The sequence below is a fragment of the Verticillium dahliae genome, genomic scaffold, assembly GCF_000150675.1.
Source record: "Verticillium dahliae VdLs.17 supercont1.6 genomic scaffold, whole genome shotgun sequence".
In the NCBI taxonomy this organism is placed as follows: domain Eukaryota; kingdom Fungi; phylum Ascomycota; class Sordariomycetes; order Glomerellales; family Plectosphaerellaceae; genus Verticillium; species Verticillium dahliae.
In genome coordinates this window covers 1,564,231-1,592,196 of record NW_009276926.1, presented here as the reverse complement: position 1 = coordinate 1,592,196, position 27,966 = coordinate 1,564,231, and the positions used below count along the sequence as shown (strand labels likewise).

The 27,966-nt window shown below is 55.2% G+C and overlaps 9 protein-coding genes and 1 non-coding gene across 10 annotated transcripts; 5 read left to right on the top strand and 5 right to left on the bottom strand.

Moving 5' to 3' along the window:
• Positions 1–1,014: 1,014 nt before the first annotated feature.
• Positions 1,015–1,551, bottom strand: VDAG_04037 (uncharacterized protein; the record flags this gene model as incomplete). The annotated part of the gene is made up of 1 exon (XM_009654121.1): positions 1,015–1,551. The coding sequence occupies one exon, from the start codon at positions 1,549–1,551 to the stop codon at positions 1,015–1,017; it is 537 nt and encodes a 178-aa protein (XP_009652416.1).
• A 4,042-nt stretch (positions 1,552–5,593) lies between these two features.
• On the top strand, positions 5,594–9,955 carry VDAG_04036 (Sec7 domain-containing protein; the record flags this gene model as incomplete). Its single annotated transcript, XM_009654120.1, has 1 exon — positions 5,594–9,955. The coding sequence occupies one exon, from the start codon at positions 5,594–5,596 to the stop codon at positions 9,953–9,955; it is 4,362 nt and encodes a 1,453-aa protein (XP_009652415.1).
• Positions 9,956–10,879: 924 nt separating this feature from the next.
• On the bottom strand, positions 10,880–12,802 carry VDAG_04035 (extracellular cell wall glucanase Crf1). The gene is made up of 2 exons (XM_009654119.1): positions 11,643–12,802; positions 10,880–11,583 (listed from the first exon to the last, which is right to left on the bottom strand). Exons 1-2 carry the CDS (start codon positions 12,660–12,662, stop codon positions 11,341–11,343), a joined length of 1,263 nt encoding a protein of 420 aa, XP_009652414.1. The 5' UTR covers positions 12,663–12,802; the 3' UTR covers positions 10,880–11,340.
• Positions 12,803–14,312: 1,510 nt separating this feature from the next.
• Positions 14,313–15,193, bottom strand: VDAG_04034 (uncharacterized protein; the record flags this gene model as incomplete). The annotated part of the gene is made up of 4 exons (XM_009654118.1): positions 14,313–14,564; positions 14,664–14,820; positions 14,903–15,036; positions 15,101–15,193. 4 exons carry the CDS (start codon positions 15,191–15,193, stop codon positions 14,313–14,315), a joined length of 636 nt encoding a protein of 211 aa, XP_009652413.1.
• Positions 15,194–16,656: 1,463 nt separating this feature from the next.
• VDAG_20132 lies at positions 16,657–16,763 on the top strand. The gene has a single exon. It is a non-coding gene; the product is annotated as a tRNA-Met (tRNA).
• A 231-nt stretch (positions 16,764–16,994) lies between these two features.
• Positions 16,995–17,678, bottom strand: VDAG_04033 (sulfatase; the record flags this gene model as incomplete). Its single annotated transcript, XM_009654117.1, has 1 exon — positions 16,995–17,678. One exon carries the CDS (start codon positions 17,676–17,678, stop codon positions 16,995–16,997), a length of 684 nt encoding a protein of 227 aa, XP_009652412.1.
• Positions 17,679–19,370: 1,692 nt separating this feature from the next.
• On the top strand, positions 19,371–20,567 carry VDAG_04032 (uncharacterized protein; the record flags this gene model as incomplete). Its single annotated transcript, XM_009654116.1, has 2 exons — positions 19,371–20,442; positions 20,530–20,567. The coding sequence occupies exons 1-2, from the start codon at positions 19,434–19,436 to the stop codon at positions 20,565–20,567; spliced, it is 1,047 nt and encodes a 348-aa protein (XP_009652411.1). The 5' UTR covers positions 19,371–19,433.
• Positions 20,568–21,133: 566 nt separating this feature from the next.
• On the bottom strand, positions 21,134–22,318 carry VDAG_04031 (uncharacterized protein). Its single transcript, XM_009654115.1, has 2 exons — positions 22,109–22,318; positions 21,134–22,056 (listed from the first exon to the last, which is right to left on the bottom strand). Exons 1-2 carry the CDS (start codon positions 22,254–22,256, stop codon positions 21,419–21,421), a joined length of 786 nt encoding a protein of 261 aa, XP_009652410.1. The 5' UTR covers positions 22,257–22,318; the 3' UTR covers positions 21,134–21,418.
• An 876-nt stretch (positions 22,319–23,194) lies between these two features.
• Positions 23,195–23,743, top strand: VDAG_04030 (uncharacterized protein; the record flags this gene model as incomplete). Its single annotated transcript, XM_009654114.1, has 4 exons — positions 23,195–23,244; positions 23,329–23,530; positions 23,586–23,633; positions 23,690–23,743. The coding sequence occupies 4 exons, from the start codon at positions 23,195–23,197 to the stop codon at positions 23,741–23,743; spliced, it is 354 nt and encodes a 117-aa protein (XP_009652409.1).
• Positions 23,744–26,178: 2,435 nt separating this feature from the next.
• On the top strand, positions 26,179–26,791 carry VDAG_04029 (uncharacterized protein; the record flags this gene model as incomplete). The annotated part of the gene is made up of 2 exons (XM_009654113.1): positions 26,179–26,612; positions 26,674–26,791. 2 exons carry the CDS (start codon positions 26,179–26,181, stop codon positions 26,789–26,791), a joined length of 552 nt encoding a protein of 183 aa, XP_009652408.1.
• Between the last annotated feature and the right edge of the window lie 1,175 nt (positions 26,792–27,966).

Sequence of the window (27,966 nt, the reverse complement as noted above, 5' to 3'; positions counted from 1 at the left end):
CGCCCTCCGCTCCAAGAAAGCCATGTAGGCCTCGAACTGCGCAGCCCCGTACAGCGCCAGAAAAAAGCGCGCGCGCCACCGTGTCCCGCGGCGCCCGCCGATCCAGCCAGAGCACGTGCACGCGCCACCCGCACGGCAGGTCGACGGGGCTGCGCATGGGGTACAGCCCCCCCCCGTCGCGGGGGATGCTCCTGCAGATCCAGCGCGCGAGAGGCGGCGCGTCGCGCGTGTGCCTCCGGAACGCGTCCGCCGTCGCGAAATGCAGCACGACCGTGTTGCGGTGCGCTGCGCCGACGAGGGCGGGGAGGCTCACCTTGATGGAGTGGCTGGGTGGGCTCCGGCGTGGGGGCGCCCGAATGCCCGGCTCGCCGAAATTCGGGACCCTGTGGAGAGCTTTACGTGCCTGTTGCATGTTTTGTGGCTGTTGCTGTGTTTGTAGTGTATGGTTTTTGATGCTTGGCGGTCAACGGCGGGTTGTGTGCCGACGGCAGCAGCATGTTAGAGACGGCAGTCTACCAAAGCATTTGAGAGCTACCAAGACGATTGCTCCTGTCCTAGAATACAGCACTTGATCATGCATAACTAATGCCCTGCTCGATGCTCGCCTCAAGGAAAGACGCCCAGGTGTTGTGCGTGTTTCGTGGTTCGCTCTTTGTCTTTAGGGGATACTATGAATGGCCTGTTCAACATGACCTGCTCGATGTGACGGGCCTAACGATGTACTTTGGAGCCAACAGGCAACGACCATGACTCCAGGCACGAACACAACTCACCCGAAGCTCACGTCCCAACCGAAGCTACGTGTCACAACTGCAGCCTTCAGCTGCATCTCAAAGGCAGCAGGAACGCTAGCTACTTCTCGCCTCGTCGCTGGACGGTTGCAATGCAGACTGTAAAATCTTTCAAGCAAACTCATCTATATCCGGCCATCTCCTCCCGCATCAACTATCATTGTCGTGACCATGTTTGTCGTGCATGTTTATCGCATCTTCCTAGGCCAGCCGGCTGGTCGGTTTAATACTTCCCTCCCATCCTCTCTAGATCCGCCTCCCCTAGCACCGGGCCTCTCGTGCGCCCTGCCCCCTTGCCCTGCATGGCGGACGCCACAACTCCCGGCCCTCCGCCCCCTATACCGCCCCAGCTGCCCCAGCTGTCCCTCGATTCCCGCGCGTACCTCTCCGTCAGCTCGCAGAGCTCCCGGGACTCTGGCCGCAGCGTCACGCCCTGTGCGGGACTGTGCGACACCAGACCGACGGCGACGCCGACATGGCCGTGCACGTGGTTCATCGGCGGCGTCGGCCAGCCTGCCGAAGAAGGACTGACAGGCGGTGCCGGCGGAAGCGAGCGATTCGGCGGGGGACCAGGACGCGGAGTCTGCCCACCGCGGCCGAGGCCGGGACTGACAAGATCGGGAATCTCGAGCGGGAATTCGTGGGGCCGCGTAAGCCAACCACGCACCCGCCACACCGCCTGCCGTACCCTAGCGCTAAGCCCTGGCCTCGGCGGTCTCGCTTCCTCTTGCGAGACAGGTAACACGGCAGCCAGCGACATGTTTCAGGCCACGGCGCGATGCATCACCAGCGAGACGCAGGGCACATTGCATGCCGCGAGGCTGCGGCGGTGTGTACGCAAGCGCCGTCAAGCAAGGGCGGACGACGCGCTGTCGGGTGGATGCAGGTACACGGGCGGGGGCGGTCGGGAGGCGGGGTTTCGCTGCGGGTGAGAGGGCGCTCGAGCGACGCGGCGGGGCTTGGATGGCAGTACAGGTAGGATCTGTTCCGAGTTAAGCTTGAGCCATCATGTTGAACTCTGTACCGTATCTGAGATTTGGCTTCCACTGAGGGCCTCGCCCTCGTCGTCCTGGTGGAGGCACGTCTTTCTAGGTAGGCAAGGTAGGTACCTAGGTATTCAGACACTTGCCAGCTGGCGCCCGCATTGACGCTGCGATGAGCGGTGGTCATTCCGTGGCGTTCTTTCCTGACGGACGAATCGCATCTCGACAATGTGTGGAGACCCTACGTAGGCCAGATGCAAGGGCAAACGTAGGGAGGATTGGCGTGGTGTGGGTGTTCGTCGAGGGGAGGGAAGAACTGTTGGTCAGTTCGTGCTTGAGCGATGCAATGCAACGTGTTGGCCAGAGACACAGCGACTATGCAGCATTTGTGCGCCTAGTTGGATCCTGAAAATTGGTCCAGAGGGTCAATTTGGGCGATGAGGTTGCGTTGCAGAGGAGCATGACAAATGCAAGTTTAATGAAGTGACGGGTTCCAAGGGGCAGCCTTAAGAAAGTCTCTTTGCTCTGGACAAAGGAGATGTCTATTCCTGAAGCTATCATGAAGCATCAAAGCACAAAGGGGTGCTGATTTTACCTTTGGGTTAGTTGTTGTGAGGTAAATGAGTGTCGCTTTTGGACTCGGACTCTTTATCCTGATGTTGCACGAGACTGGCAATCAATTGGGCACTCGGCTTCAATGTCACTGTCTCCTTCAGTCCGAGTATCACGATCCTCATCGTGTCTAGGTACCTAGGTAGGGATGGGACCATAGCCCCTTTACACACATACATGCGCCCAAACTCAAAAGGCAAGAAACGAAATCATGACCGCAGGGTGGATGCATACGCCTTGGCTCAGAGGTTTCCTGCGCGACACTGTTCCTGACCCTTTCCACTCGGCATACTTTCAACATGCAGCTGCAAGGGCACACTGGACGGCTGACTTGCTGGACATGTTGCCGTACCAAGAGATCTCTGCGAACGTCATGTCACCGAAGCATGCATGTTGACACAATGACGCTGGCGTGTATGACCCTCACGCTTAGGACTTTGTCGCCACCCACAGATCGATATCCAAGCTCTTCAGAGATTCTTCTGCCATGCCAACTCGTGAAGCCTCGTCAGCTGATCATGTCTGTAGAGCCATGTTGGCCAATGCCATCGCTTGGCGAGGCTGCAGATAGCTCAGCCAGTTCATGAGCGTTGGTGTATGTCTAATCTGGTGCATCAATCTTTTGGAGCCGTCGCGATCCCGAAATATCCCCCGTTGTTGTTGTACTCTACCCAGTGCCGTCCGTTGTGCCGAGGGATGGATGTCTCGTAAACATGAGGCTCTTCTGAGAAATTGTGTTTCGTCATCATATTTTTGGACCACAGCCTACACGACATGGGGCTTTCGTCCCTCTGTGTTTGAGGACAAGAACACACATCTGTTGAAGACGATTGCTGGTTCCCTCAGGACAACGTGATCTGCAGCCAAGGATTGAAATTTTACTACGCGGACAGTCTTGTTTTCATGAGGCAGCTCAATCCCATAGCTCTGAACCACACTGACAAGTAGAATATTTCAAGCCTCATGATGGTTCGCGCGCCGGCTAGCATGTCTTGGTGAGCCCATGCCAAGGCCGGTACACGGACCCCGCGATTCAGGGGAAGGCGTGGCAGCGAGCAGCATGCATTGCATAGCGCGCCGGGCGCTGCTCAGGAGCAGAAACATTAGCTGCGCGTGCTAATGACTTCATTTCGGCAGGGCCACCGCCGTTTTCTGTTGCTGGCGGCCGTCCGTCCTCTGCTTGTCCCTGCGCGGCCCCATCCCCTCCTCCACACCAGGAGTGCCTCATGGGTGATGCTCAAACTCGGGTGACGATTCGCAGAGGACCAACGACTTTGCTGACATGTTCGAGCTGGGGGGGGGGGGGACAGAATGATAGGCACTGTCCGGTCACATGGCAGAACACCCAGCAAGCTGCGGCACGGAGCACCCAGATCAGCCACAGGGGCCTCGCTCGATTGGTGGGCCCTGTAGCCTTGTCAATCCCAATCGGTGCGGAAAAGGGGGGTGACCCCTGAATGGGGCCCCTCTGTATTTGGCTGGTGGGGATGGAATGAGTGGTCAGCACGGATGGCCTGGCCTTGATGTTGTGTGACAGCTGGCAAAGATGGGGGGAGGCCAAACGTGCTATTGAAGGCAAAGGTCGGACCTCTTGCTGCAATCGTCTTGGGGGTGAAGCTTTGGCCGATGGATCTTCATCTCCCGCTGCAGCTTTTTTCGGCGGACTGGGGCTATCTTACATGGTAGTGCTCTCTGCTTTTAGGTACCCGAGCAGTGTTTCGAGTGGGCAGTCGCAGAGCCGGCGCAGCGTCCCATGGCCACTGCAGCTTTGCCCATCACATGGTTCGATGTACTTGCTGGCTGAGTGAGTACATGGTAGGACCTACCTACCTAGGTAGGTAGGTACTGGTCCTCCCCCCTCTTCTCTGCCGACTGCTTGCTGCTCGTCTGGAAGAAGGTATCGAGGGAGGCAGTCTGGAACCTAATACCTACCTAGGTAGTCCCATGTTTCTGAACAGCGCAAGCCGTTCAGCTCTTCAACCCGCCTTCGCCATTGCCTTTGCCATCCATGGTCACAGTCGATTGACCCCATTACTGTTGCAACCACCCCTCGCCAACTCGCTAACTCGCCAACAACCTATGTACCTCAAGACCCAAAGGAGCAAGGCAGTATACAGCACAGCACAAACTGGGCACCGATTCAACTAGGGGCGTCCAATGCCTACTTGTCCCGCAGTGAATGTCGTGCCTCCGTTTCTTCCTACTCTTCTACCCTGCATTTGTCCTCATCATTGATACCTGACCGAATCAACCGAAGCCCCCAATCATTCTACACTTAGTCGATCAATTAAGTCAATCAACCGACCGACCATATCTACTCTCTTCACCCCCTCGATCCCTTGAGTAGACTTACTCGGCGACAGTAGAAAACTGGACATACAACACCAAGTCGTTTGCCATATCAGCTTGTCAGCGCACACACGCACGCACCACCCTGCCTAGGCAAAGAAAAAAAAGCAATAAACCAAGTGCCTAGGGGGGTCCACTGGTAAAGAGCAGGTGCTCGCTATACATTTTGATCATCACGACAAGGCGGCAGAGACCCATTGCACAACTGTCGTGCTTTATTCTGTCTCTTGCTGCTGCTGCCGCTGCCGCCAGCCCGCCAGGAACACATCGGTTGCCGGCTTGCAAGACAGTGCAACATTGCCAGCCCATCATCATTTCCCCCGCCACGAGACCCGCTACTTCGGATCCCGCTTCTGGAATCTCTGCCACTTGGTCTCGGGTTGCGAAATGAGAGAACCCCCTTTGAGCGTTCTTCAACCCTGACCCCGACCCCGAAGCGACCTTCCCGTCGACCTCCCCTCGACCGCCCCTCGACCTTCCTCCTACACCATTGTCATGTCTGGCGATACTTCCAATCAACGACGCCGTCGTCGCCCTGATCTCAACATTGATACCTCGCCCAAGCACGATTCCAACACCCACGCCGTCTCTCACGACAAGTCACTGTGCGACGCAGATCCCCTGACGCCCCCTGGAAAATCCAAGACATCAGCACCGCTCCCCAAAAAGCCAGCACCACGGGCGCTTAAAGCACCCTCCTACTCCAACCCCATAATGCAGACGACTCCTTTTTAGAGACGCCGACGCCAATCGACACAGACATGTCCAATAAGGAAAACACAAATCCTGCCTACAGTCGGGCCAGGGACTCCCACGACCTGTCCCCTACCCGCTAGACAGGTGACACGCGATTCTTTGATGACCAATATGCTCATGTCCCTCGACCAATTTTCTATGCCATCTCTTGGAACGAATGCGAGTGGAAGTGGCACAATCAGCGGCAACGGCAAAGGCGCTTTGTTTGACGACCCATCACAAAGCTACGTGTACAACAGCGACGCCGACCCACTGGCACGAGCGACGGCAGGTCGAGACAGACGCGCAAACGGACACGGCTATTCCTACAGCTCCGACTTTGACGGCGCCGACGATTCCAGCCGATATTCTAGCCAGCACTCCCGCGGCAGGAGAAGCAACAGCAGCTCGAACTTTCAGACGAACCTCGGCCGCATTAACAGCATTCGCAGCACCCCGGGCACGCCCCGGCACATGCACTCACGAGGCGGTGGTAAAGGAAGCAAGAGCAGCAGCACAAATAGCGTCGACGCCGGCTACGCCCAGGTGCTCAGCAGTCAGCGTTGGGCTCACGGTTTCGGCAAACGGTCGTCGAGCTTTGATTACGGCCACCGACCCCAAATAACGACCAACAACTCCCAGCAGGCACCCTGGCACGTCGAGTTCTCCAACACTTTTCTCAGCGACGACTACGACGCGGCACCGACCCCGACTGTCCCTGGCGGCCCGCGTCGCTATCCCGTCATTACGAGCCCGACCTTCCCTCCCGTACCCCCTGAACCGATTGAGCCTCAGGCCCCGGCCCTCGAGCGCAAACGATCTGCCCGATCCGCGAAAAGCACAGCAACAAGCCGCAAGACCGATTCGAAGAGCAATACCATGACGCGCGAGTCGATACCCCAAAACACGCCAACGCCTGAACCCGACTCGGCGCCGGCGCCTCATATTGGGTACGAGAAGACGAAAGTTCCCGTGCACGGAGCACCTGCCCCAACACAACCGCCGTCGCAAACAAAAGAGCGACCAGGGTTCTTCAGGCGAGTGTTTGGCTCGTCTAAGAGTAACGCTGCCAGCAACAATGTTGAGCCGCCACAGGCCAGTGCCAATGACACCGAAAACCGGCCCAGCAGCCGCCCCCAGAATGGTGCTAGTCAGGCCAAGTCACAATCAACCCCTCCCTCGCGAGACACGTCTTCGTCCCAGTCACACCAGCCTGTTCTTCACAAGAAGCCCTCGTCCTTTTTCAGGAGAAGGAAAAAATCGAATGCTGAACCACCAGTGCCGCCGGTTCCCGCTCCGAGCATTGAGCCTCCCATGCCCTCTGCGGTGCCGCCCCCGTTCCTGATTCCTCCCAGCAAGGAGAAGCTTGCCGTCAAGCCAGAACCGAGCCCTGTCAGCAGTCTGCGTAGGGTTATGAACCCATATCTCAAGGGTAGCCCGGTGACACCCAATGCACCTCACCCATTCCAAACTATCGCCCAGAATGCGGAAGCATCGCCCGAGCCCGAGGTCGTAAGGCCCTCCACCCCAGAGCGCGAACCGCAAGGATACAAGCGCTCCTTCTCCCCCGATTACGAACCGAGCCCGAACGCGCGCATTCGAGAGGTCAAGTCAGACCTGGAGAAAGAGCCGGAGCCTTCAGCAAACGCTGACGAGGCAATTTCGGACAATGAGCGACGCAACGACACCCCGACGCGACCCCCGCCCGAAGTACCACAACCCATCGGCAAGAGAGACGACTCGTTCTTGAATCTGGATGGATCTGATGATAACGAGGTGGAGGTTGCAACAAAATACAAGACAGCGTCGACGGAGAGGATGAGGAAGTCGAGCAAAGAATTGTTATCTGCACCGGCTCTGGAGCCACCCGTCGATAAAGAGAATGCGCACCGCGCGAGAATGCCGAAGGCTAATGAAACCGAGGTGGTTGATTCAGAGGACGAAAATCGGTCCACACTTGTCCTGCCGCTGGAGGGTGCCCGATCGGCTAGCATTCGATCAGGGTCCACCGGCACAGAGTACAAGTCGGCACTCCAGACACCCAGCGTGACAGTGGAAGATAGCTCAAAGATGCTCGAATCCATGAATGGCAAGCCCCTCGACGAGCCCGAATTCGTTGTTGGCGATCCGACCGACGATGATAGGCAAAAAGCACAGAAGATTTATGACGGAAACGAAGATTTCATCCAGAAGGAAAAGGCGGCGGCTTGGATGGGAGAAGAAGGCCTTGTTCGACAGCGCACCCTCCAGGCTTACATGGAACTGTACGATTTTGCCAATAAGAGCGTCGTGCAGGCTCTGCGACAGGTCTGTGAAAGGCTCGTCTTCCGAGCAGAGACGCAGCAGGTTGATCGCATTCTGGTTGCCTTTTCGAAGAGGTGGTGCGATTGTAACCCCAATCATGGATTCAAGGCTTCTGGTCAGCCTTCCCCTACCTGCCTTCTGCCGAACAACAAGCTAACATTGGCAGACGTTATCCATACCATCTGCTATTCGATCATGCTTCTGAACACAGATTTGCATCTGGCAGACATCGAATCTAAGATGACCCGCAGCCAGTTTGTCAAGAACACCATCACAACGATCATTCAGGCTGTTGGTGAAGCGGCGCCCAACGCATTCAAGCGACCCAGTATTCTCCCCGAGAAGGACAGTTTACACGCTACCAACGAAGACGTCAGACCTTCTGCTGACGAGCGCTCGAACCGGTTCTCCTTCAAGCCTGCGCCACGACGCGAGCCCAGCGCAGATGGTGCTGAGGGTGTCGAAAAAGATGAGTGTGGTCCTCTAGTAAAGGCACCTTTCGGCGGCACCATGCGGGCTTGGGAGGCACAGGTCGAGATTGTGTTGAAGCTCATCTACGCGTCGATCAGGGACGAGCGACTCCCGTTGTTCGGCGCCGAACCGTCACGAAACCTCGGCCCGACCTCCCACAGCAACCTGTCAGTGATGGGCATGCTCAAGCGTTCGCCGAGTGTGCTCAGTAAAGCCCCGTCGGAAAGTCACTCGTCCATCCGAGGTCGTCTTGCCGAGAATTCTCGCAACAACACGGCCCGCTTTGGCTCTAAGAGTAGGTCCAGGCCTCGCCTTGGTCACAATGGGTTTTCGTCCTCGAGGACCAGTTTCGATGACGGCAATTCCATCTGGAGTCCGACGCCGTCGTCTGCAACATGGAGCCGGTATTCTCTGGGTCGCACACAAGGCAGCATGTCCATGGACTCTTTCGGCACACCGTTTCCTCGCGGCGACTACCAGCAGTCGATTGGATTCGCGAACGCACTCAGCCAAGCCATTATCCGCGATGATGCCTCAGGGTTTGGCCCTGCTGCGTCCATTATGAGCGACGAAGCCAATGTGCCCCTCCTCGAAGATGAATCTCTTGAGCTGGCTGGTCCCCCTTGGGTCAAGGAGGGCATGGTCACTCACAAGCACCACCTGGACGGAGTCGCTAAGAAGGCCAAGGACAGGAACTGGACCGAAGTGTTTGCTGTTGTGCAGAAGGGACAGATGAGTCTGTTTTCCTTCACGGCGAACAAGTCAATGGGGCGCAAGAGCAAAATGACGCGTAATGCCGCAAAGAGCAGCACTGTCGCAGTCGGCGGTGGTAACTGGCAGGACAACGCGACCAATCTCGGAACTTTCAGCCTTCGACAGACGCTTGCCTCGGCACTCCCTTCACCTGGGTACTCTAGGACGCGACCGCATGTGTGGGCACTGAGCCTTCCAACCGGTGCTGTGCACTTGTTCCAGGTAGGCACGCCGGAGATCAGCAAGGAATTTGTCACGACAGCAAACTACTGGAGCGCGCGCCTCAGCACGCACCCGCTCATTGGTGGTATCAGCAACATTGAATACGGCTGGAGCGACGCCATTATCAACAACGCTCTCGTCACGGCGATTCACGAGTCTACTGGCGGGGCACCTCCCTCTGGTCGGACGTCTCGTCCGGGAAGCAGCGCAACCGCCAACCCGTCTAATCCGCCGGCAGCTCGAACAAGCATGCAGTCGTCGCGTAGCTTCCGGTCCGCCTCCTTCGATTACCCCTCAGGCCCCTACGGTAGCGGTAGCCGCGGCGTCAAGCTTCCGGGCGACCGCATCCACATCTCCGAGTGGGCGCCACCAACGCAGAGCATGCGCCCCTCCACACAGCCCGAGGCAGAACAACTCCTCACACTGCTGGCCTATGTCAAGGGCGTTGAGGATGAGCTTCAGGTGCACAACAGCCTCCGCAGCCCGATGCTGCTCGCATTCACCCCGCGTGGCCACAATGCTGGGCGGGCCATGGCTAACTGGGAGCGCAAGAGCTCCTACCTGCTCCGCGAGATTGTCAAGTTCCGTACCTACGTCGACTGTCTCCAGCAGGCCGACACGCGGCGCGAGGAGATCTACAACGAGAGAGACACCGCACGACGAGCAGCGCTCGGCGACTTGAGCGACGAGGAAGACGAGGTTGCCGCAGACGGCGATGCGACGCTAAAAGCGTGAGGCTGAAGTTATCCAGCCACCTTTGGGTCGAATCTCAATTCGGGAGGTTGGTTCCACGAGACAATGCTGGCGATGCTGAATTCCCTTTTTATTTTATTCTTTTCTTTTCTTTTGTTACAGCTTACGACGGGGGTGCTTTTTCGTTCCTTGTGCTCTTATTCCAGTTTCTGCTTTTTCTCTTACCTTGACCATGACACGCGGATGAAAAGCAGTTTGATACCCGGCTTCTCCCTCAAGGGCGGAGCGTGTCTGTATTGTTGCTGTACCTATGTTGTAATATTCCTTCTTGGGTCATCTCATGCACGCGCAGAGAGAGAGGTGGAGAGAGGGGAGCAGAAGATGGCCAACCCGCTTGATTGGGGCTGGGTATGACGGAGAAGAAAATCAACTTGGCTCCGTCTTTTGACGATAGCTCGAAGCGGGTGACGGGACGATTCATGACGGGACGCGTACGGGGCGGGGCATGTACGATTGGTGTACTGTAGCAGACAGCAACCCAGCCGCCCCCGAAATAAAACACCATGAAGAATAATTGAGAATGAAAGAGGCTGTTGGCGGGCCAATTCGTAGGTCCCTCCGTGTCTGTCAGCCTGCACTAGCGGTTTTTCTAGCTTTGTACTGTATAAGGTACCTACCTGGGTACATGACGCAGGTTGAGCTCTCAATTGAAAACACGAAGGAGGGCCCCGCTTGCGTATGCTGTGCGGGGTGCGGGCGCAGGCGCCGTCGTCCGGGCGCCTGAAGTCTAAAATCAAGGCTCGGCGGGCGGTAGGCGTGAACTCTCCGTGGCCCTTAATTCTTCAACGGCGCCGGCGCGTGTGCCCAAACCTCCTCGCGTGCCCGTATGGTGGTCACTCGTCCGTCCATCGAATGACACGGCGTTGGCCGGCGAGAAGGGCACTGGAACGAGACGAAACGCAAGCACGGAAGGAAAAAGAAAAAGGGGTGAATGCACTCTAATCTATCAATATGACACGATTATCATACAAGCCTGCCAGGGGGGAGAAACACAATAACCCCTCTGAACAAAAAAACATGGAACAGTCTGGCAAAACTGAAAATGAGCCCGGTCGATTTGACCCCTCCTCCTCCTCCACGGACAACCAACCACCCTGCTCTCCCGAGCGCACCGTGATATGCAATCAAGAACAGGCTAAACAAAACAGTGCCGTCCATTTCCAATTCTCGAAACCGGCCAAAACAAATGAAATGGTAGTCTGGTATTATGCGTGGTGTTCGCGTGGCGGGGCTCAATCCAGCAGCCGCCACCTGATTTCCTGGCGAGCAAACTCTCCATTTCGTCCTTGGTCGTAAATCTCTTCTCTCTGCGTTGGGTATTTTTTCAAAGAATGGTAAAGGTAGTCTTGGTCGTTGACTGGCGTCGTCTACCAGAGGAAGACACCGGCAACGGCGGCCAGGGTCAGAACAAGGGCGCTGGCCTGCATGTGGGTGGCAGCGCTCTCATCAACAGACGCGGCGGAGCTCTGGGCAGCGGCCGCTCCGGTGGTGGTGGTGGCCTCGGCGCTAGTAAGAGTAGTCGCGGCGGAGCTGGTGGTCCTGGTCGTCCTGATGGTCGTCGTGTTGGCGGGCAGCGAGGAGCTCACGGGAGCCGATGAGATGGTGCTGGTCTGTTTTCATCATATTAGCAACGACTTCTTTCGTGGGGGCTTCATTTTGTCCAACGTACCTTGACGATGGAGCTCAGAACGTCCTCGATGGAGGAGACGACGGCGCTGATAGAGGCGGAAGCAGAGGCAGCGGCAGATGAGGGAAGCTTGGAAGTGGCCGAGGGGAGAATGGAGGTCTCGGACTTGACGGGGTCCTCGGTGGTGTCCTTGAACTTGCCGGCGTCGCTCTCCTTGCCGCCAACAACCCTGATGCTCTCCCAGCTGCCCTGACCCTTGGTGTAGACGTACTCGCGAGCCGCCTTCTTGCCGCCGGCGTAGTCCTGGATGGTGACCTTCTGGTAGTGAGCGGCGAAAGGAGCCTGGTCCCACTGAGCGAGACCGCCAGCCCAGTCGATGGTGCCCTGCTGCTCCTTGCCACCCTTGCCGCCAACCCAGGTTCCGAGCTTGAGCTGCATGGGGGTCTGGGGGTAGGAACCCTCGGCGGGCGTGGCGGTGCGGACAACGTTGCCGTCGATGGAGAAGGTAATGGCGTCCTGCGTCCACTCGATGGTGTAGGCATGGAACTCGTCCATGGCGTTGAAGGGCAGCTCGTGCTTGCGGCCGTAGGTGTAGTCCTTCTTGCCGAGGTGGAAGTAGTTGGTCTGGACGTGGGTGTGGTCGCCACCGATGAACTCCCAGTCAATCTCGTCGAGAGCGTCGGACTGGAGGACAATGCTGGTGATGATGCCCTGGCCGGGCGAGGCGCGGAGGACACACTCGACCTTGCCGAAGAAGAGGTACTCCTTGGAGGTGAGGGTCGGGGCGTTGCTCTCCTCAAAGATGATCATGGAGGCTCCAGCGCCGCCGTCGAAGGACATCTGCTTGTCGTTGTAGACGACACCGGGGTCGACGGTGAAGAAGGAGTTGAGGTCGTCGAGCTTGGTGGCCGTGGTGAAGTCGTACTTGGCGGCGCCACCGAAGGCAGGGTTGGGTTTGCAGTCGTCGCCCTCGACGGGGTTGCACAGAGACCAGGTCTGCGCCGAGGCCATACCGGCGACGGCCAGCGACAGGGCCGCCGATTTGAAAGTGGTGTGACGCATTGTATCGGGTTTGGTGTATCGTCAGAAGATTCGAAATCCGAACGAAAGACTGAGAAGAGGAACTTCTCGAAGAGAGGACCACACAAAGTTAATGAAGAAACGGAGAGAGAGAAAGAGAGAAACAGAAGCCGAATGCGACGCTGACGACACGGTGGGGGGGAATGCGAATTCCTTAAAGAGAGTGAGGCGTGTGATGAGAAAAGGGAGAGAGAGAATTAAAGGGTGGGCTGGGCGACGGGAAGGCGAAGCAGCTGAATACGATGGATGCTCTGGGCATTGGTGCTGTGCTGCGTGCTGACAAGACGCCAGGCGATTGAGGTGAGACTGGGCAGGCGCCAGACACACAACCAACCCCCCTTCCTCCTTCCTCCTTCTGCCCTGCCGTTTTCTTTGGTCTCAGACGGCGCGTGGGCAAGAGGCACAGCACTGGCAGGCACAGATGAGCCCCAGTAGTGGTTGGCTGGTTCGGGCAGGCGCAAAAGGGAGGGTCCCTGCAAATCTGGCAACGTAGCACTCTGGTAGGGCAAGAAGGCATCGTGGGCCAAAACACGGGGTCGCTGTGACTGCATTCCCATTGGCCTGACGCTCTAGACCCACCTCAGCCGAAATTAGCACAGGCGTGGAACGGAGAGGAGAATCAGTGAGGGCCTCGGTGAGGGACAATGGAACGGTATCATCGATACGCTAGGTACGCTGCTGCCACGGAAGCCATTTCGTCGTGCCACTGAGCCAAAAAAGACAAACCCCAAGGTCCGGCTATCGCTGAGGAGACGGGTGCTATGCGCTGCAACCTTCTCACCGTGTGAGGCATGTTGCTGAGCCCATGGGCCCTGGAATGCAGCCTGGTGCATCCTGAGAGCGGCCTCGTGTCTTGCGACATAACAATGGCAGTCCTGCACTCTTGCACTACATGTAGATTCGGGGCTAATAGGGGGAGCCAAGCGCTGCCCAGCCCGTTGGCTTCCTCATCAAGCCACCGAAGCGGTCCCCCAAGCTGCCCCTGGGTGAGGCCGAAGGAACCAGCCCCCAGCAGCGTAGGTACATGTGTACTGGGCCCAGCTCCTTCCATCCTCCAAGACCCGCTGTACTAGCTATGGCCGCCGGCTAAAACGGGCCTCGTGTTGAACTGTGTGATTGACCGATGGACGATCCTAAGGGCCCACGTTATAAACGTTAGGGCCTTGGGCAGAATGCTTCGTGCCTCTTCTCATCTCCCTGCATGCAGTTGGTCGCGAGGGTGCCAAGCCTCGTAATGAAGCAGCTCGAGATTGCATCTTGGTTGGAACTTCTGACTACTTGGCTGATTTTTTCGGCTGGTACTGCATAAAAAGCGAAACAACATGCATACACTCATGCTGCCTGTCGTAGGCTCTTCATGAACGGTCGACGACTCACAGCAACCCACCTTCGCCGTACCCTACCATCGTGCCCCTGGTCCCAGGTCCCAGTCATACTCGATGCAGCGAATCTCATTTTTGCGATTCGCGAATGGAAAGCCCCGCCATTTTCGCTCAGAGCTTCTGAAGATCTTTGTGGGCCATGGATCATTGAACTGCGACCACAAATCTGCACGGTCCCTTTTGGAGCTACGACTCTCTAGCTTCGAGACCATGACATGGCCAAGACGGCCAAAGACACACGGCCGCGCGCTCAGCATGTGTTGAGCATGCTGGTCAGCGCTGTGCGCTCGGCACTGGTAATGGTGAGGCTATACGAGCTCTTGACCTGGATCCAGCTCCGCGCGTACGTGCACCGGAACGCCGTCACGGGGGGTGACCACAGATCTGGGCTGCGATCGCCCTTGGATCGGTTCGTGCTGGCTGAGACAGCCCACAGCTGCGGGCCCGACAGGTCGTTGGCGAAAGCTTCCCGTCGTGCAGCCGTCCATGTCGAGGCGCCCGACTGCATCCACTGTCATCAGCCTTGGATGTCGCACAACTGCTGTCTTGGGAGGGAGAACACAGGCAAGAGAGGGAGGGGGCGGGAGGGGAAAAGACGCACGATCCATGCATTGGCCAGCGGCACCATGTGGTCAATGTCGACCGACGACGATTGTGTCACCGTCACGCCGTCGTACGGGCTGAACCATGTTCCAGACGTCGGCTGGCATGCGCTGTCGGTGCTGACGCCGGTTCCATCCCGCACGAGCACCGTCTCACTGCCGATTACACGTGTCAGTTGCTCCGAATGGGTCATGGACTTGATGGACGACACTTATTGCGTTGCCCTCTGGAACTCACCGTGAATCGCATGTGCCTGATACAATGTGCCAGTGGCGGAACAGGCTGCGGTCATAGTCGGCCGTCGATCCTGCGGCTGCCACTGTCAAACCCGCAAGAAGGGTCCTCGCCGAGGTCGCCGAAGGGATTCCGGGCTGTAGTTCCGACACTGTCAGTCGTGCGCCGGCCAAACGAGGATCCAACCAGACGGGTACGAACCGGATCGGCCACAGCCACAGGAGCCGGGACCGGTGCAGCAAAGACTCCAGCAGTCCCAACGAGAAGCCCCATGATCGCAGTGGTGAACTTCATATCGGCGATAAGGCGAACGCCGTGATCAACCTTGCAAGAAAACAGAGGCAAATGCGAGGCTGTGAGACCAGATATTGAGTCGTCTGAAGATTCTCAAAACCAACTTTGATCATCATTACACGGGGCTTCTATAGCTTTTTATCCACGTACGGGCAGTCGCACATTGAGTCGTGGTTCTTATCTCAAAAGACACACTCGCACCCCGCGAAACACCAAGACTTCCCCGCCTCTACCTACTCATCTGAATACGCGTCTACATTTCATCGGAGCCCGCCGCTATCAATGATACCGGTGCTTATTTCCTCTTCATCCCCATGTGGCAGGGTACACGCAACCACTCACAGCCCTTGTACTTCCCACGATCGATTTTCCTTAGCCTTTATCCCCAATCCGCGATGACCTCCAGGACCAGGACCCAACCAGAAAGGGCCCTGAGTTGCTAGGCTCTTCACTTCTGTACGGCCTGTCTCTTCAAGAACCAATTCCTGACCTACCGCTGTCAGTCTTTTGCGAAAGATGTTTGCCACTCCGGCATAAACATGCCGGGGGCGCATCGCAACATCAGCCAGCGCAGCCACTCAAAGGGCGATATGTCACCACGTTATCGTAGCTGGCGATTGAGATTATCTGCTAGCGAGCGCTTTGGTCTCGGGTACACAGGACATCATGGATGGACAAGCTGAGAGATGCCTCCTTGGGTAGCCAAGTGCCGATGGCGGCGCGGGGTAAGGGTTGGCTGGATGGCTATCACGAAAGGCACATGCATCACGCCGATGCTCTTGCGGTGAGGACGGCATTTTGCCCAATTTGGCATACTACGAGGCGGGGCGGACGTTGTCTGACAGAAATCACTGTCGGGAGGTGCCGCAGCAATATTGACGACTCGCTATCGGCGTGCCGCCAGTTCCGGATGATGAAGCACGTGGACAGACGATGCCTGAACGGCATTGAAGGGAAGGAGAAATGGCTGCCTGAAACCCAAGCAACAGCAATTGACATGCGACAGGCAGTGGCTCAGACCAAGGTGATATCGCTCGCAAATCCCTCACTTGTAGCTTCATGGCATGGGAGGTGAGACTGGCAAGCAGAGTCAATTGAGGCTTGGGTCAAAGTCGAGGTAGCAAGGGCTCCCTGTCGTTGGCGAGGGCGAATCTGAGTTTCCGGCCGGCCAGAAGCCAGTGACAAGCGATAAGCCAGGCCCGCCGAGCAAGCGATCGTCTGTGTGTCCAAGCTTTCAGATGACGATAAGTCCCAGGGGCCAGCATCGATTTTCAATATGCAGGGAAGGCCGTCGCTTGTGAACCGCTGTGTCGAATCTGAACAACGAGGCACGCATCAAGAAATGGATAAAGCAAGTACCATACCTGGAAGGAACAATGCCTTTGCTGACGGTCTGGAAGGCTTGTGAGGGTGCTTGATCTACTGACATGTATCAGAAAATTGTTACCGGAATTCAACAAACAGTCTGCGTGGCTTAGCTGGTCAGAGCGTCGGTCTCATATTGCTTAATATGACTGAGTCATAAGACTTAGATATCCGAAGATCATGAGTTCGATCCTCATCGCGGACATTTGTTTTTGCCCAATGGAAAGGTCCACTCTTTTTGCCCATCAGTTTCTTTCATCCTAGGTACATGCAACTCATAGTCAAGAATGTTGGAGTCGCCCGGTCCTCCCCGTTCCGAAGTTTACATAAATTGGGATGTCAAGTGCGTCATCCATGATGCATGTTGATGTCGCGCAAGAATTGTTAAATACAACTGCTTGTTCATGCATTCTATCTTATGGTCGACCTGCCTTCTTCAAATGTTCTTCCATCTGTTGCCGCGGCTAGGCAGGTTGACCTCTGGAAACCTGTTGTCCTTCTGCCATGGCAAAAGATCGGATCCCTTCACGAGCCAGTGTAGTACGTCCCTATCCAGTTGATCCACCACCTCCTTGAGCTGCGGCTCTTGTGCCAGATTATGCATCTCGTGAGGGTCGCCGTCACGATCGTACAGTTCAGCTGGCTCGTATAAACGAAAAATGTAGGCCCACCTCTCGTTTCTGAGCGATATTGCTTTCCCAACGAGCGAAGTATCCTCGTGCTGCAGTCCCGCCTTGATATCGTATGGATACGGCGCCTGTTCCAGAAGAGGCTCTTCTGAGGTCAAGAAGCCTCCTTCGGAGAAAGCATACGTCTTATGTTTTTGTGCATCCCCAACTAGGACCGGGATCCACGACTCGCCATTGTGAGGAAAATTTTCGCCAATGCCCGACATTTCGGGAATCGTCGGGACGAGGTCGACCATCGCCGTCATGGCAGCGACCGTCTTTCCCTCGAGAAGCCCTGCGCCGCCGATGATGAGTGGTTCGCGCATGAGCGTCTCCGAGAGACCGGACTGCCACTTCTCGACGAGGTCGTGGTCGCCGAGGTACTCGCCGTGGTCCGTGAAGAACATGGTCACCGTGTCCTTCAACAGGTCCAGCTCATCAACGCGCTTCATGACGCGGCCAAAATGGTCATCGAGTCGAGAGGTTATGCTGAAATACGTTGCCTTGGCCTCTTGCCAGATCTTGTCCGTTGCACGTCCGGTGCCGTAGCCTTTCGCAGATAGTCTTCATATACCTCAGCTCATAGGCCGTCCTTTCTTCCGGTCGTGACACAACGCCTGTCATTGCTACTGCGACCCCTATCGGTTTCTGATACCTGGGATTCGATAATCAATTCCCAAACATGCCACGGAGAAAACCCCCCCTGACATGGTAGAGAGCTACCAGAAGATTTGGTTGGACAAGGCTATTTGACTTTGCGAATTCTGGTTTGAGGTTTATCCGCTACAGCCCTCTCAAGCCATCGACGACATGATTATTGCTGTCAGAATCTACCAGGTCTCTCAAATCTTATAGCATCTTCAACCTCTGCTACCAGAAGAGGGTAGCCATTGCATCGAGAGCCTCAAAGCTAAACTTGAGTGTGCGTTGCAGCTGACAGCCTCTCTGAGGACTTCTTTCAGTTCATCGACGGCTTGCCTGAAGGCGTGCGATAGAATCGTCAGCATTTTGGGTCAAGTCCCGCAACAGCCGTCGCGATTATCGGCGTGGATGAACTCGAAAACCAACATCATCTTTAATCCAAGCATTCCTTTATTCCCACGATATCAAGACAACGACATGGGTCGAAAACTAATCACTCAAGCAACCCAACATCTCCCACCAGGTCTGTTCCAGAAAACAACCAGCGGCGAGCAGAGGGCTTTGGCTTGCAGCCGGGGTCGGCTACATGGATGGGATTCCCTTCGAAATGCAAATGAACGACTCCTACGACCCGGAATTTGGAGGGTTCCTCATGTCGATAACGAGGTAGAGTAGCTGGGTCAATGTGTAATCCTCAAGCGATGCTTCAATGCCCTGCATGAAAAGATCAATCTTGATATTTGTAGGGTGACAAATGACCTGACGTCCACTGCTTTCCATGAGATGCCGAGCTGACGCTGTCTCTCTGATCAAAACTGCCTTGGCTTGATTTACCTCGCCTGTCCGTCCCTCGCGGAGCTGGATGGGCTTTGTTTTAATTTGATGATCCTTGTGAGTGGAAACCGAGTCCAACGCTGCAAGTAAGATTGCGATACTTGACCTGAAATCCTGGGTCCAGTAATGCACTGTAGGTAGACCACGTTTCGCGCCGGGATCCGAGTCAGTGGGGCCCTCTTTCAACCCCTTTCCCGGCACCAAAAGTAGTACTCCTAGTGCTGCGGCTCAATCCCTTTGACCTATTGTTGTTAGGATAAAGTCGTTGCACGTTCCCAGTATGTTCACCAGGAGTGGCTCAAGGTTCCGAGAAGATCGGTAAGCCTTTCTTCCGAGGGGCCGCGAGCGTGTTGACTTTGCTGTTTTCCTCGCCGCGCTTTCAGGACATAAAGTCCTACACACATGTGCACTTATTTTCCGTCCTCGTCTCCTTTGCATCGTTTCCGGCGCGAGAAATAGTATGTCCATTACCATGGCATTGTTGCTAGTAGCCCTTTCAGCAGCAGCGGTGGCGGCCTCTTCGAAGGACCGCTCGAACACTCTTGATAGATACAACGGCCCCTTGCGCTTTAGTCAGGACGGCACCTTCCAGATTTCTGTCATGCAAGATTTGCACTTTGGCGAAAGCATGAGTCCCAACCCTGACCGACGCACCCTCAAATACTGACGGAGGATTCTCAGATTCATGGGAGTTATGGGGGCCTGCTCAAGATGCCAAAACGCTCGAGGTCATGAACACGGTCCTAGACACTAATCCGCCAAATCTCGTTGTTTTCAATGGAGATCTAGTCACCGGAGAAAACCTGTTCTTTGAGAACAGCACCCATTACGTTGACGTGATGGTTGCTCCTCTCATCGAGAGAAATCTCACTTGGGCTTCGACCTATGGAAATCACGATTATCAGTTCAATGTCTCTGGTCAAGGTATCTTTGAGCGCGAGAAGCGATTTTCGAACTCCCGTACGCGGAGGATGGTCGCTGACGATAATGCCGGCGCAACCAACTACTATCTACCCGTGTATGCCGAGGACTGCCACCACTGCGATTGTGTCCCCGAACTACTACTGTGGTTCTTTGACAGCCGAGGCGGGTTCAAAGTTCAGGAGCGTCAAGCGAACGGCGCGGATGTTAGCCACCCTAACTGGGTCGATTCATCCGTCGTCGAATGGTTTAGAACATCTCATGCACGCATCGCCCAACGCTTCGGCAAGACCATACCGTCTCTCGGTTTCGTTCATATCCCCACGCAAGCATCCCAGGCACTTCAATTGTCGGGCGTACACCCCAATCACCAGCCTGGCATCAATTACGATACCCCACTCTCGCAGCAGGCCCAAGGATGGTGCCCAGACGGTAAACCAAACGCGAAGTGCAGATATGGAGGTCAGGATGCCCCATTCATGGAAGCCATAGCCTCGACACCAGGTATGATTGCGCTCTTCTCAGGCCACGACCACGGAAACACTTGGTGTTACAAGTGGGACAAAGCTGTGAGTGGTGTGGATATTGAGGGGAACGGCGTGAATTTATGCTTTGGCCAACACACAGGATACGGCGGGTACGGTAGCTGGATTCGGGGAGCTCGACAGGTCCTCGTGACCCGGGAGGGACTCAAGCACTTCGAGGTCGAGACATGGAACCTCCTGGAAGACGGCCGAGCTACAGGCTCTGTGGCGCTCAATGCTACGTACGGCCTTGACTCGTATCCCAAGGTTTCGGACGAACACACGAGCTGTAATTGTAAGTGGCTGTAACAGAGATTCTCATCATGCAATGTGAACCACGAAGTCTCATCGCTAACTGATCCAGGTTAATGTTACTTCGCAGCACTGCCATTTTCTGGAAAACGCTGTGAGATTTCGTGATTGGGAGCTTGAAAAAGGTTGATTTGCTCTGTACACTGTTCGACTGGATACATGATAGGGGCCTCCTCAATACCGAGAGTCACCAAGTACGCCGACGTGAAATCCACGTGCCCTCGCACCACATTCACCCTGTGTCAAAGAGCGTTACAACGCCACAACCAGCAGTGACAACAGACCCGCCTCTGACTTTCTTGCCTGTTGCAAAGAAGATCTGCTAGTCAACTGCAATTGGGTGATGTGGGCCTTGATGATCATAAAGATGGCTGGCTGGTCGGCTGGCGCGAGTCAACTGTTGCGCACCAACCGCACCAAGCCACTTTAGGTTATCTATGGAGGGCATGGTCACGGGCCTCGAGAATCATGCTCGGTGTTTTCTGTCGCTTGAAGCGGTCCCAAAGTCGAGTCATTTGATGGTGTATTGTACATGTATAACGGCAGTAGCCTAGGGCTGATGCGGCGGGGGAGGGGTTGTGGACCAGGGGGACGTACAAACCCGCGAAATTTGTTGCGCATCACGAGGGACCCCGAAAAACTACCCATGACACTCCCCTCTCGAGAGCAGCGATGCAGTGAATGAGGATCTCTTGAAGCCCTCTCACGTCTGGGCCCGCCTATACTATGCATTAGGTCTCCGGGACCCGACTAGGGCCGTTCCCACATTCATCGTCTAATCCAGGTCCGTCCCCACGTTGCCACCCTTTACGCCCTGCTAAATCAAGATCAGGAAGGACCATCACACATGCCGATGCCATCTCGTACCACGGGCCCCTTGACTACAGATCCACCGCGTGATCATCAATGGGACTTTGGCCGGGCTCCATGATCATCCGCTGCGTAGAATGATTCATGTCTTAACGGAAAGCGCCCGATCCATGGCAGCGGGTCAGTGGAAGAGTGCGCTGCCTCTTGAGGCACATAGAGATGCCACCAGAAACCCACCTCACGCCCTCGTAGCTGCCCTCGTCGTGCGAGTCAGCCATGAAAGTACCCGTCTCACGCAGCGAGCCGATACAGCCTTGGAAAGTACGGCCGTAACGGCGAGTAGTCCAAGGTTTGGTGATCCAAACACCGGCCTGGCCGTTAGGTACGACGCCGGACAGGGTGACGGAGGCCTGGGTGGTCCAGGTACGCGAGTAGTTGACGCCGAGGGTTCCGCCAAGCCTGTCCTTAATGAACTTGAGATCAAGGCCAGCAGAGACGGAAACGCTGTTGCTGACGCTGTAGCTCGAAGCAACGGCAACAGTCAAGCCGTTTCCCACACCGAGGACAACGGGGGACATCTGCACGTCCCAGTCGATGAATCGTTCAATTTTGTCGGTGACAAAAGACGTGGTTGACGCACACTGCCGGGTCTGGAGGACATGGCTCTCAGCCTCTGAGGTATCGAGGTCGCGAGCGTCAAGATAGGCGTGGTCGACCTCAGGTGTTCCGACCGAGACACCCTCAGACTCCAGCAGAGCGAGCCAAGTGTCCTCGTGAATAACCTCCACTACAAGCTGTTAGTAGGAATCTCAATGGAACCGTGGCTCAATATAACCTACTCCGCCCATTGCCGTAGACGATCACTTCGTTTGGCTGAAGCTCGTGATCAGGAGTCCAAACCGTAGCGTTCAAGTCGCGCTCCGACATGAACGGGGCAGCGGCAACCACGGAGGCCAGGAAAAGGCCGGCAAAGTGGGTGGTGATCATTGTGTATAGACAAGAGAGAAACAAGGATGAGACTGGTGGATGGATGAATGACGGTGATGATCGGTCAAAATTCCCAGACAAGACCACCTCATGATGGGTTTTATAGACAGAGGTTGAATGACAACACATTCCTCGCGCCGTGTGCCAAGATGGAGCCACGGCATTTGGCAAGTTGAGGAATCGGTCACACAATCAGCTCATTTTTTTTTTATTTTTTTTTTGTGGTCTAACTACAGTTGAGAAGCCTGCTATCTCTGTTTTCAAAAGCATCCCGCAAAGCTGTGAAACTGAGTCAAGGTTGCTGCATTAATTATATTGCAACTCCACACCCCTTTGGTGAGCACTAACTATTTCAGGAGCCAAAAGTCATGGGTCAGGTCGATATCCATATCTGATCAGACATTACCAGGATCGCTCTTTGCCTGTTTAGTCGAGAGGAAGGCTACTGATAAGCTTATAATCGGAGTAGCAGGAGTCAACCCTGTTGTCCTGATTGTTCATGACTAGATACATTCGCTGGCCGGCCCTGAATAAATCTCGTGTTACATGAATCAAGGTCTCGTCAGGTGCTTCTTATTGCGACTGTCACTTGTCAACGTCGTGAATACTCCACCGCCTGAAAGACACCTGCCTCTTTAATATGATGAGATCCAAGATAATGCGAGTGCTCGACGTCAGGCACCGGCCGTAATGCCGAGTAAATGAGGTGGCTGCGAGCTCGGCGTGCCCGGCATTGCAGACGGTCACGATACGTTTATGCTCCTGATGATGAGTTTTTAGCCTGCAAAATGATGGCCTGCTCAAAGGTTTCCTCAAGATTGATCGGGGGCAGATTGACAGCATAAGAACGAGCGGGATTCCACATACCTTATGCTTTCGGAACCAAGTTTTTTATTCTTCATATCTTTAGCTTCTACACGCGGCCAACTTATCACAAGATGCATTACCTTTACTCCACCTTTGCAGTTGCTCTTATGCTTGCCGACGGGTAAGTCAAGTCCCATCTTCAAGCTTCTTTGCGATCTAAGAGAGGAGGTCGAAGGTCTCTGGACTGACACCATATTCTCGGCAGCGCTCTTGCCGACTTGCACAAGGTGGCTGTGTGCGTGACAAACCGCAAGTCTGCTCCCATCGGCGGCACAGGTTGGAGCGCCAGCTACAACTGGGCCAAGAACTACGAGATACTTCCTGAGGCGACACGGTGCGCGTGCAACCTCTACCGCCAGCGCAACACTGGAAATAAACAGTGGGATAAGTGCCCCGACTGCACCTTCGTATGGATCCTGGTCCCATACTGCCTCAACTTGCGTTTTACTGATCTTGTTGTAGGATGGCCTCGGCTGCAACTCTGCTGGTTGGCACATTGGCGGCGACGAGGTATATTCAAGAGTTCTTGTCGGGGAAACACGTGGCATGCTAACTCTGGATTGAAGATGAACTATTACTGTTCCAAGAAGTGCGGCGCTCAGGGCTCTGAAGCCAACTAGACGTCAACCCAGAGTGGCTTCTAGGATCCTCCGTTTTGGCCTGTTGATTGCATTTGCGGAATGTCTTGCAATTTCATGTATGCCCAGGTAAACTAGATGGTATTGAGACTTGGGATTCTAGGCTTCTAGGCTTAAAATTAATGTGGTCACTTTCAAAAAGCCGTCTTAATTTGTGCTTGCGCATAGCCTTCACAGCAACTTAGATACTGACCCAGACAGCCGTAATGTTAGTGGCATCGTCAACCATTGATTCGATGATATGTGTCAATGACCTTCCCCGTGGGGACCGTCTCACCCGATCAAGGATCAGCCAATCTGAGAACGCGATTCATGGCGGATGCTTCCGGGCTTTCGGCACACAACCAATCCACTTCGGACGTGTGCTTGACTCGTCCTCCGTTGATGTGACTAGTATAATGTGCGGCCAGAAGGAAGCTGCAGTGATTCCCTGCCAATGTCTTAGCTCACTCTTTGAAGACATTTGTCATGAGGAGGGATGTATTTCCTGAAGCGGTTGATAGAAAGAAATAGCCCACACAAGCCTCTCACCGACCCACCAACTTGCACTACAGCCATTTAATCGGCCTAGGACTTTGGTGCTCTAGGGGTTGAGGATACCCAAGCAGAATCCAGACCAGCCAAGCGGTTCGCAAAAAAAAAATGAGACGTACCGAGTTCCTCCCCCATAACCATTGCTCCTGCCCAGCTATCCAGCCCTGCATTTTTGCAACGACTACAGAACTTCATTCTAGGCAAAAAGCCGTCGTTTGAAATAGGGAATATTACGCTGGTCTGTATTCTTAATAGCTACTATAATTTTAGATCTAGCAGGTGTCTTGTAGTAGTGTTGTGCAGTCATTTAAGGTAGATGGGTTGGGGTGAAGCATTCAGTACGTCTCATTTATTTTGCAAACCGCCCGCCAACCAGTCGTTGGTAAGAGACTTTTGGCTGAGCCATTTTCCTTATCACCCGCTTGCGCCCCTGTCAATCGGGTGTAGCATCCCACCGTTAACGAAGCCGAAGCAACTGAGATCACGGGAATCAGGCGCAGTGTCACCAAGACGAAAAGACCCTTCGGGTATGAAGGAATAGAAGACTAAATGGATTGGCGAGCAAAAGTTCAGTCTTTGCTCAAATGATAGTGAGAGAAAAGCCGTGACCATATAATCAAATGACGTCTAGTGGCTGCCTACGGATAGTAATAATGCCAGCTGCCTCGGAGGAAGTGTCCTGTCTACATGATGGGTACTTCAGGGATGAAGCATCTATTCCTTGACAAGTTTCATCCCAGAGCTCAATAGCCAGGACCTGGAATCGGTGCGACCATTTGCAGGCATCGCTGTCATGTCGATTGGGAGCCATGTCGGCTGGCCTGTTATGTGCCGTATGCTGTGAGCTGCAGCTTCACTCACCCGCAAATCCCCATACAGAATGTTCTACATCCCAATTACTTCTTTTCACATTAAACGTATTTCAACGACAGCATGCCACTGTGCTATTGTCAGGGCAGAGGTCCATGATAGATCCTCTACGAGTACAAGAGACAGAGCATCGGCGTTTGTAAGATGTCCCCTGACAGGTGGTGGCAGCTGATCTAGCCGCCAAGAGTACCTGATCCAAGCGGGTGGTCCACGATCCAGCAAATGACCAGTTTCACAACATCGACCCGTAGGGCTGACGTCCCTGCAGATCGAGCGAACAGATGTCTTCCACCGGGAGAGCTTGATTCAAGGGACGAAACATCCTCCATTGCCGTGACGAAAGCCAGTCTAGGCTCTTCGACCTCGCCAAGGGGAGTCCTGGGTATGAAGGTGGGCGGAGCACTGGACCATCAAGGCACCCAACAAAAGCCAACCAACCACATGACGACTGGCGTCCATCCGGCCCCCTTTCGGAAAACCTTCTCAAATGCCCTCGCATTTCACGGCCACCGCACCAACACCCGCAAATGTACATAGATGGCTTTTGAGATTACCTCATGCTTCGCCTCAGAAGCTGACGATCCCACCAATGAATTCTCCGTTCTTCACCTCTCTAGACATAGCCGCATTGGGGGCCCTCTCACTCCATGCCTCCATGTAGGTACGGCAAGCCAAGCGGGGCCCTGGCCAGCAGCCGACAACCCGCTCATCAGGCATGGGGAAAGCATAAACACGAACAGGAGCCGTACTGACACCAGCCCCTGCTGGCAGCAGCACTCCTGAGGCCATAAGCGTGGTGCCCCAACGACGACACGCATCTTGTCTGAGCCGTCTTCTCTCCCAGTAGACGTAGATGCAAGACAGCGGCATCAAGAGCCCGAATAGCTCAATCGGCATTCCTTGAAACAGGGACGCCTTTGCTCTTCTCCCGACGAAGCTTCTCTCGACGAAGCACCTCCGTATCGGGCCCTGGCATCAGCTGTCTCTCCAACAGAGAACGTCGGATCACCAACATGGCACACGACCACACCCGCGACGCTGCTCCAGCAGCAACAGGCCATCACATGCCCGTCATCTTTCAAGTCTCGACCTCGACCCCTCTCTTCTCGACGGCGGAGCCCAGTCAGGCGATCTACGTCGGCAACTGCATCCTCCTCGCCTTTATCGCCCTGACGCTACGATCCCTCCTCGCCGTCAAGCCCTTTCTCGAGAACCGGCTGTGGGCGAAGCGCAAAGCGCAGGCGGCGAGGGCGCAGGTCGGGGAGGAATTGCAGCGGCTGAACAGCGAGGAGGACGGCGCCGGCGAGGCGCCGAAGCCGGAGCGCTCGCTGCGGTCCAGGGAGATGGGGCCGCTCAGGACAACGGCGCGCTCTCGGGCGATGGGCCTCCTGATCAGAGCGGGCAGGGCGTTTTTCGAAGTCGGCATTGCCATGTTGGGGTACCTGCTGTGAGTGCATGCGCTTTCCGAAACGAGGCAAGAGAGAGGGGGGACTGACGTGACGAAACAGGATGCTGGCGATCATGACGATGAACGCGGGCTATTGTGCATCAGTATTGGGAGGCATCTTCTTGGGGACGTTCCTGTTTGGCGGTGGCATCGGCGAAGAACAGTTTGACCATTGCTAGAGGACGAAGTCGAGAGCCCGAATGCAGAGGTTTGCCTTCGATTTCATGAAGAGGCGTCGTTGACATTTTCTTTGTTGAATCGTCTCGTTGTTGTTACCGAGTCGACGGTCCATCCCCAATTTGGCTCCTTTTGCAAATGGCCACCGCACCCACTATTGGAAGTTGTCAGTCGCATAAGCGCATAACCCATAAAGCGCGGAGACACGCGACGCGACAGCTTATACTTTATCCCTTTTTCAATTATGGTTCCGGTAGCTGCCAACGACCATAGGGATGTGACCCTGTTCAGCAAGACATTCCATCTTATCAGCAATAGTCCCACGGCCCGGATACGGACGATGACCCGCACATTATACCACGATGAAATACGACGTACATCCTAATACAGGGATAAGATTATGCGGTTTACCCACCGCAAGCCTATCAGTACATGTTCGTCATCTTGCAATACCACAGCGCCGACTTGGTCGAATCCGGGCAGCTGAGTGACGGCGGACAAGGCCGATTCGAGCACGTAAGAATCAATGGAAAACCCAAGACTCATAAATGAATGTACTACACCTGGAGCTCGCACTTGTGACTCTGATGAGGGTCTGGAAGTATGGGCAGTCAGACGCTTGCCTCACATCCCCTGCAGCCTGATGACCGGTGAAAGCATAGTTACCTAGTATCAACCCACAAATACAAATTTTCCCAGCCGAATAGTCTGTTGCCCGGGTGCATGTTCTCCAGTCAACATGATCATGCGGCTCCAGATCAAGCAGGCGGCATGCGTCTTCATATGTGCCATTTCTCGTTCAGGTAGTCACGGCATGATTTTCATATCTTGACAGTTCCAGCTCAGCCCACCCGGCACAAAGGCCTTACCTATCTCGAAAATGGAAAATGCCGTTCCAGGTGACACGGTCCGTATGACACGAAGGTTCAGTCGAGTAGGCAAGGGCTGTAAGGGATAGGTCAATCTCCATAGCTGCGTCACCTCACAAGCTCGGGCTGTGCATCTTCGTCCTGCCAGCAAAAAACCATGCCAACAGAGCCTCCCTTCCAGTCCGTCACAACCCGGGATAGGGCAGCCCAGTCGAGCGGTCCGTTCGTCCACCTCGCAAACGCCAGCAGACGGCTCCCTATCCTCCCACCCCCCGCATCGTCAGGCGTCAGACACCATCCAAGGCCAC

What these genes read in the sequence shown, in the direction of transcription:
- VDAG_04035 (XM_009654119.1), bottom strand. Translation starts at nt 12,662, where the DNA reads ATGCGTCACACCACTTTCAAATCGGCGGCCCTGTCGCTGGCCGTCGCC. An exon ending in TTCTGAGCTCCATCGTCAAG is followed by an intron (nt 11,584 to 11,642) that starts GTACGTTGGACA and finishes TGATGAAAACAG; the next exon opens with ACCAGCACCATCTCATCGGC.
- VDAG_04031 (XM_009654115.1), bottom strand. Translation starts at nt 22,256, where the DNA reads ATGATCACCACCCACTTTGCCGGCCTTTTCCTGGCCTCCGTGGTTGCC. An exon ending in CGTCTACGGCAATGGGCGGA is followed by an intron (nt 22,057 to 22,108) that starts GTAGGTTATATT and finishes AACAGCTTGTAG; the next exon opens with TGGAGGTTATTCACGAGGAC.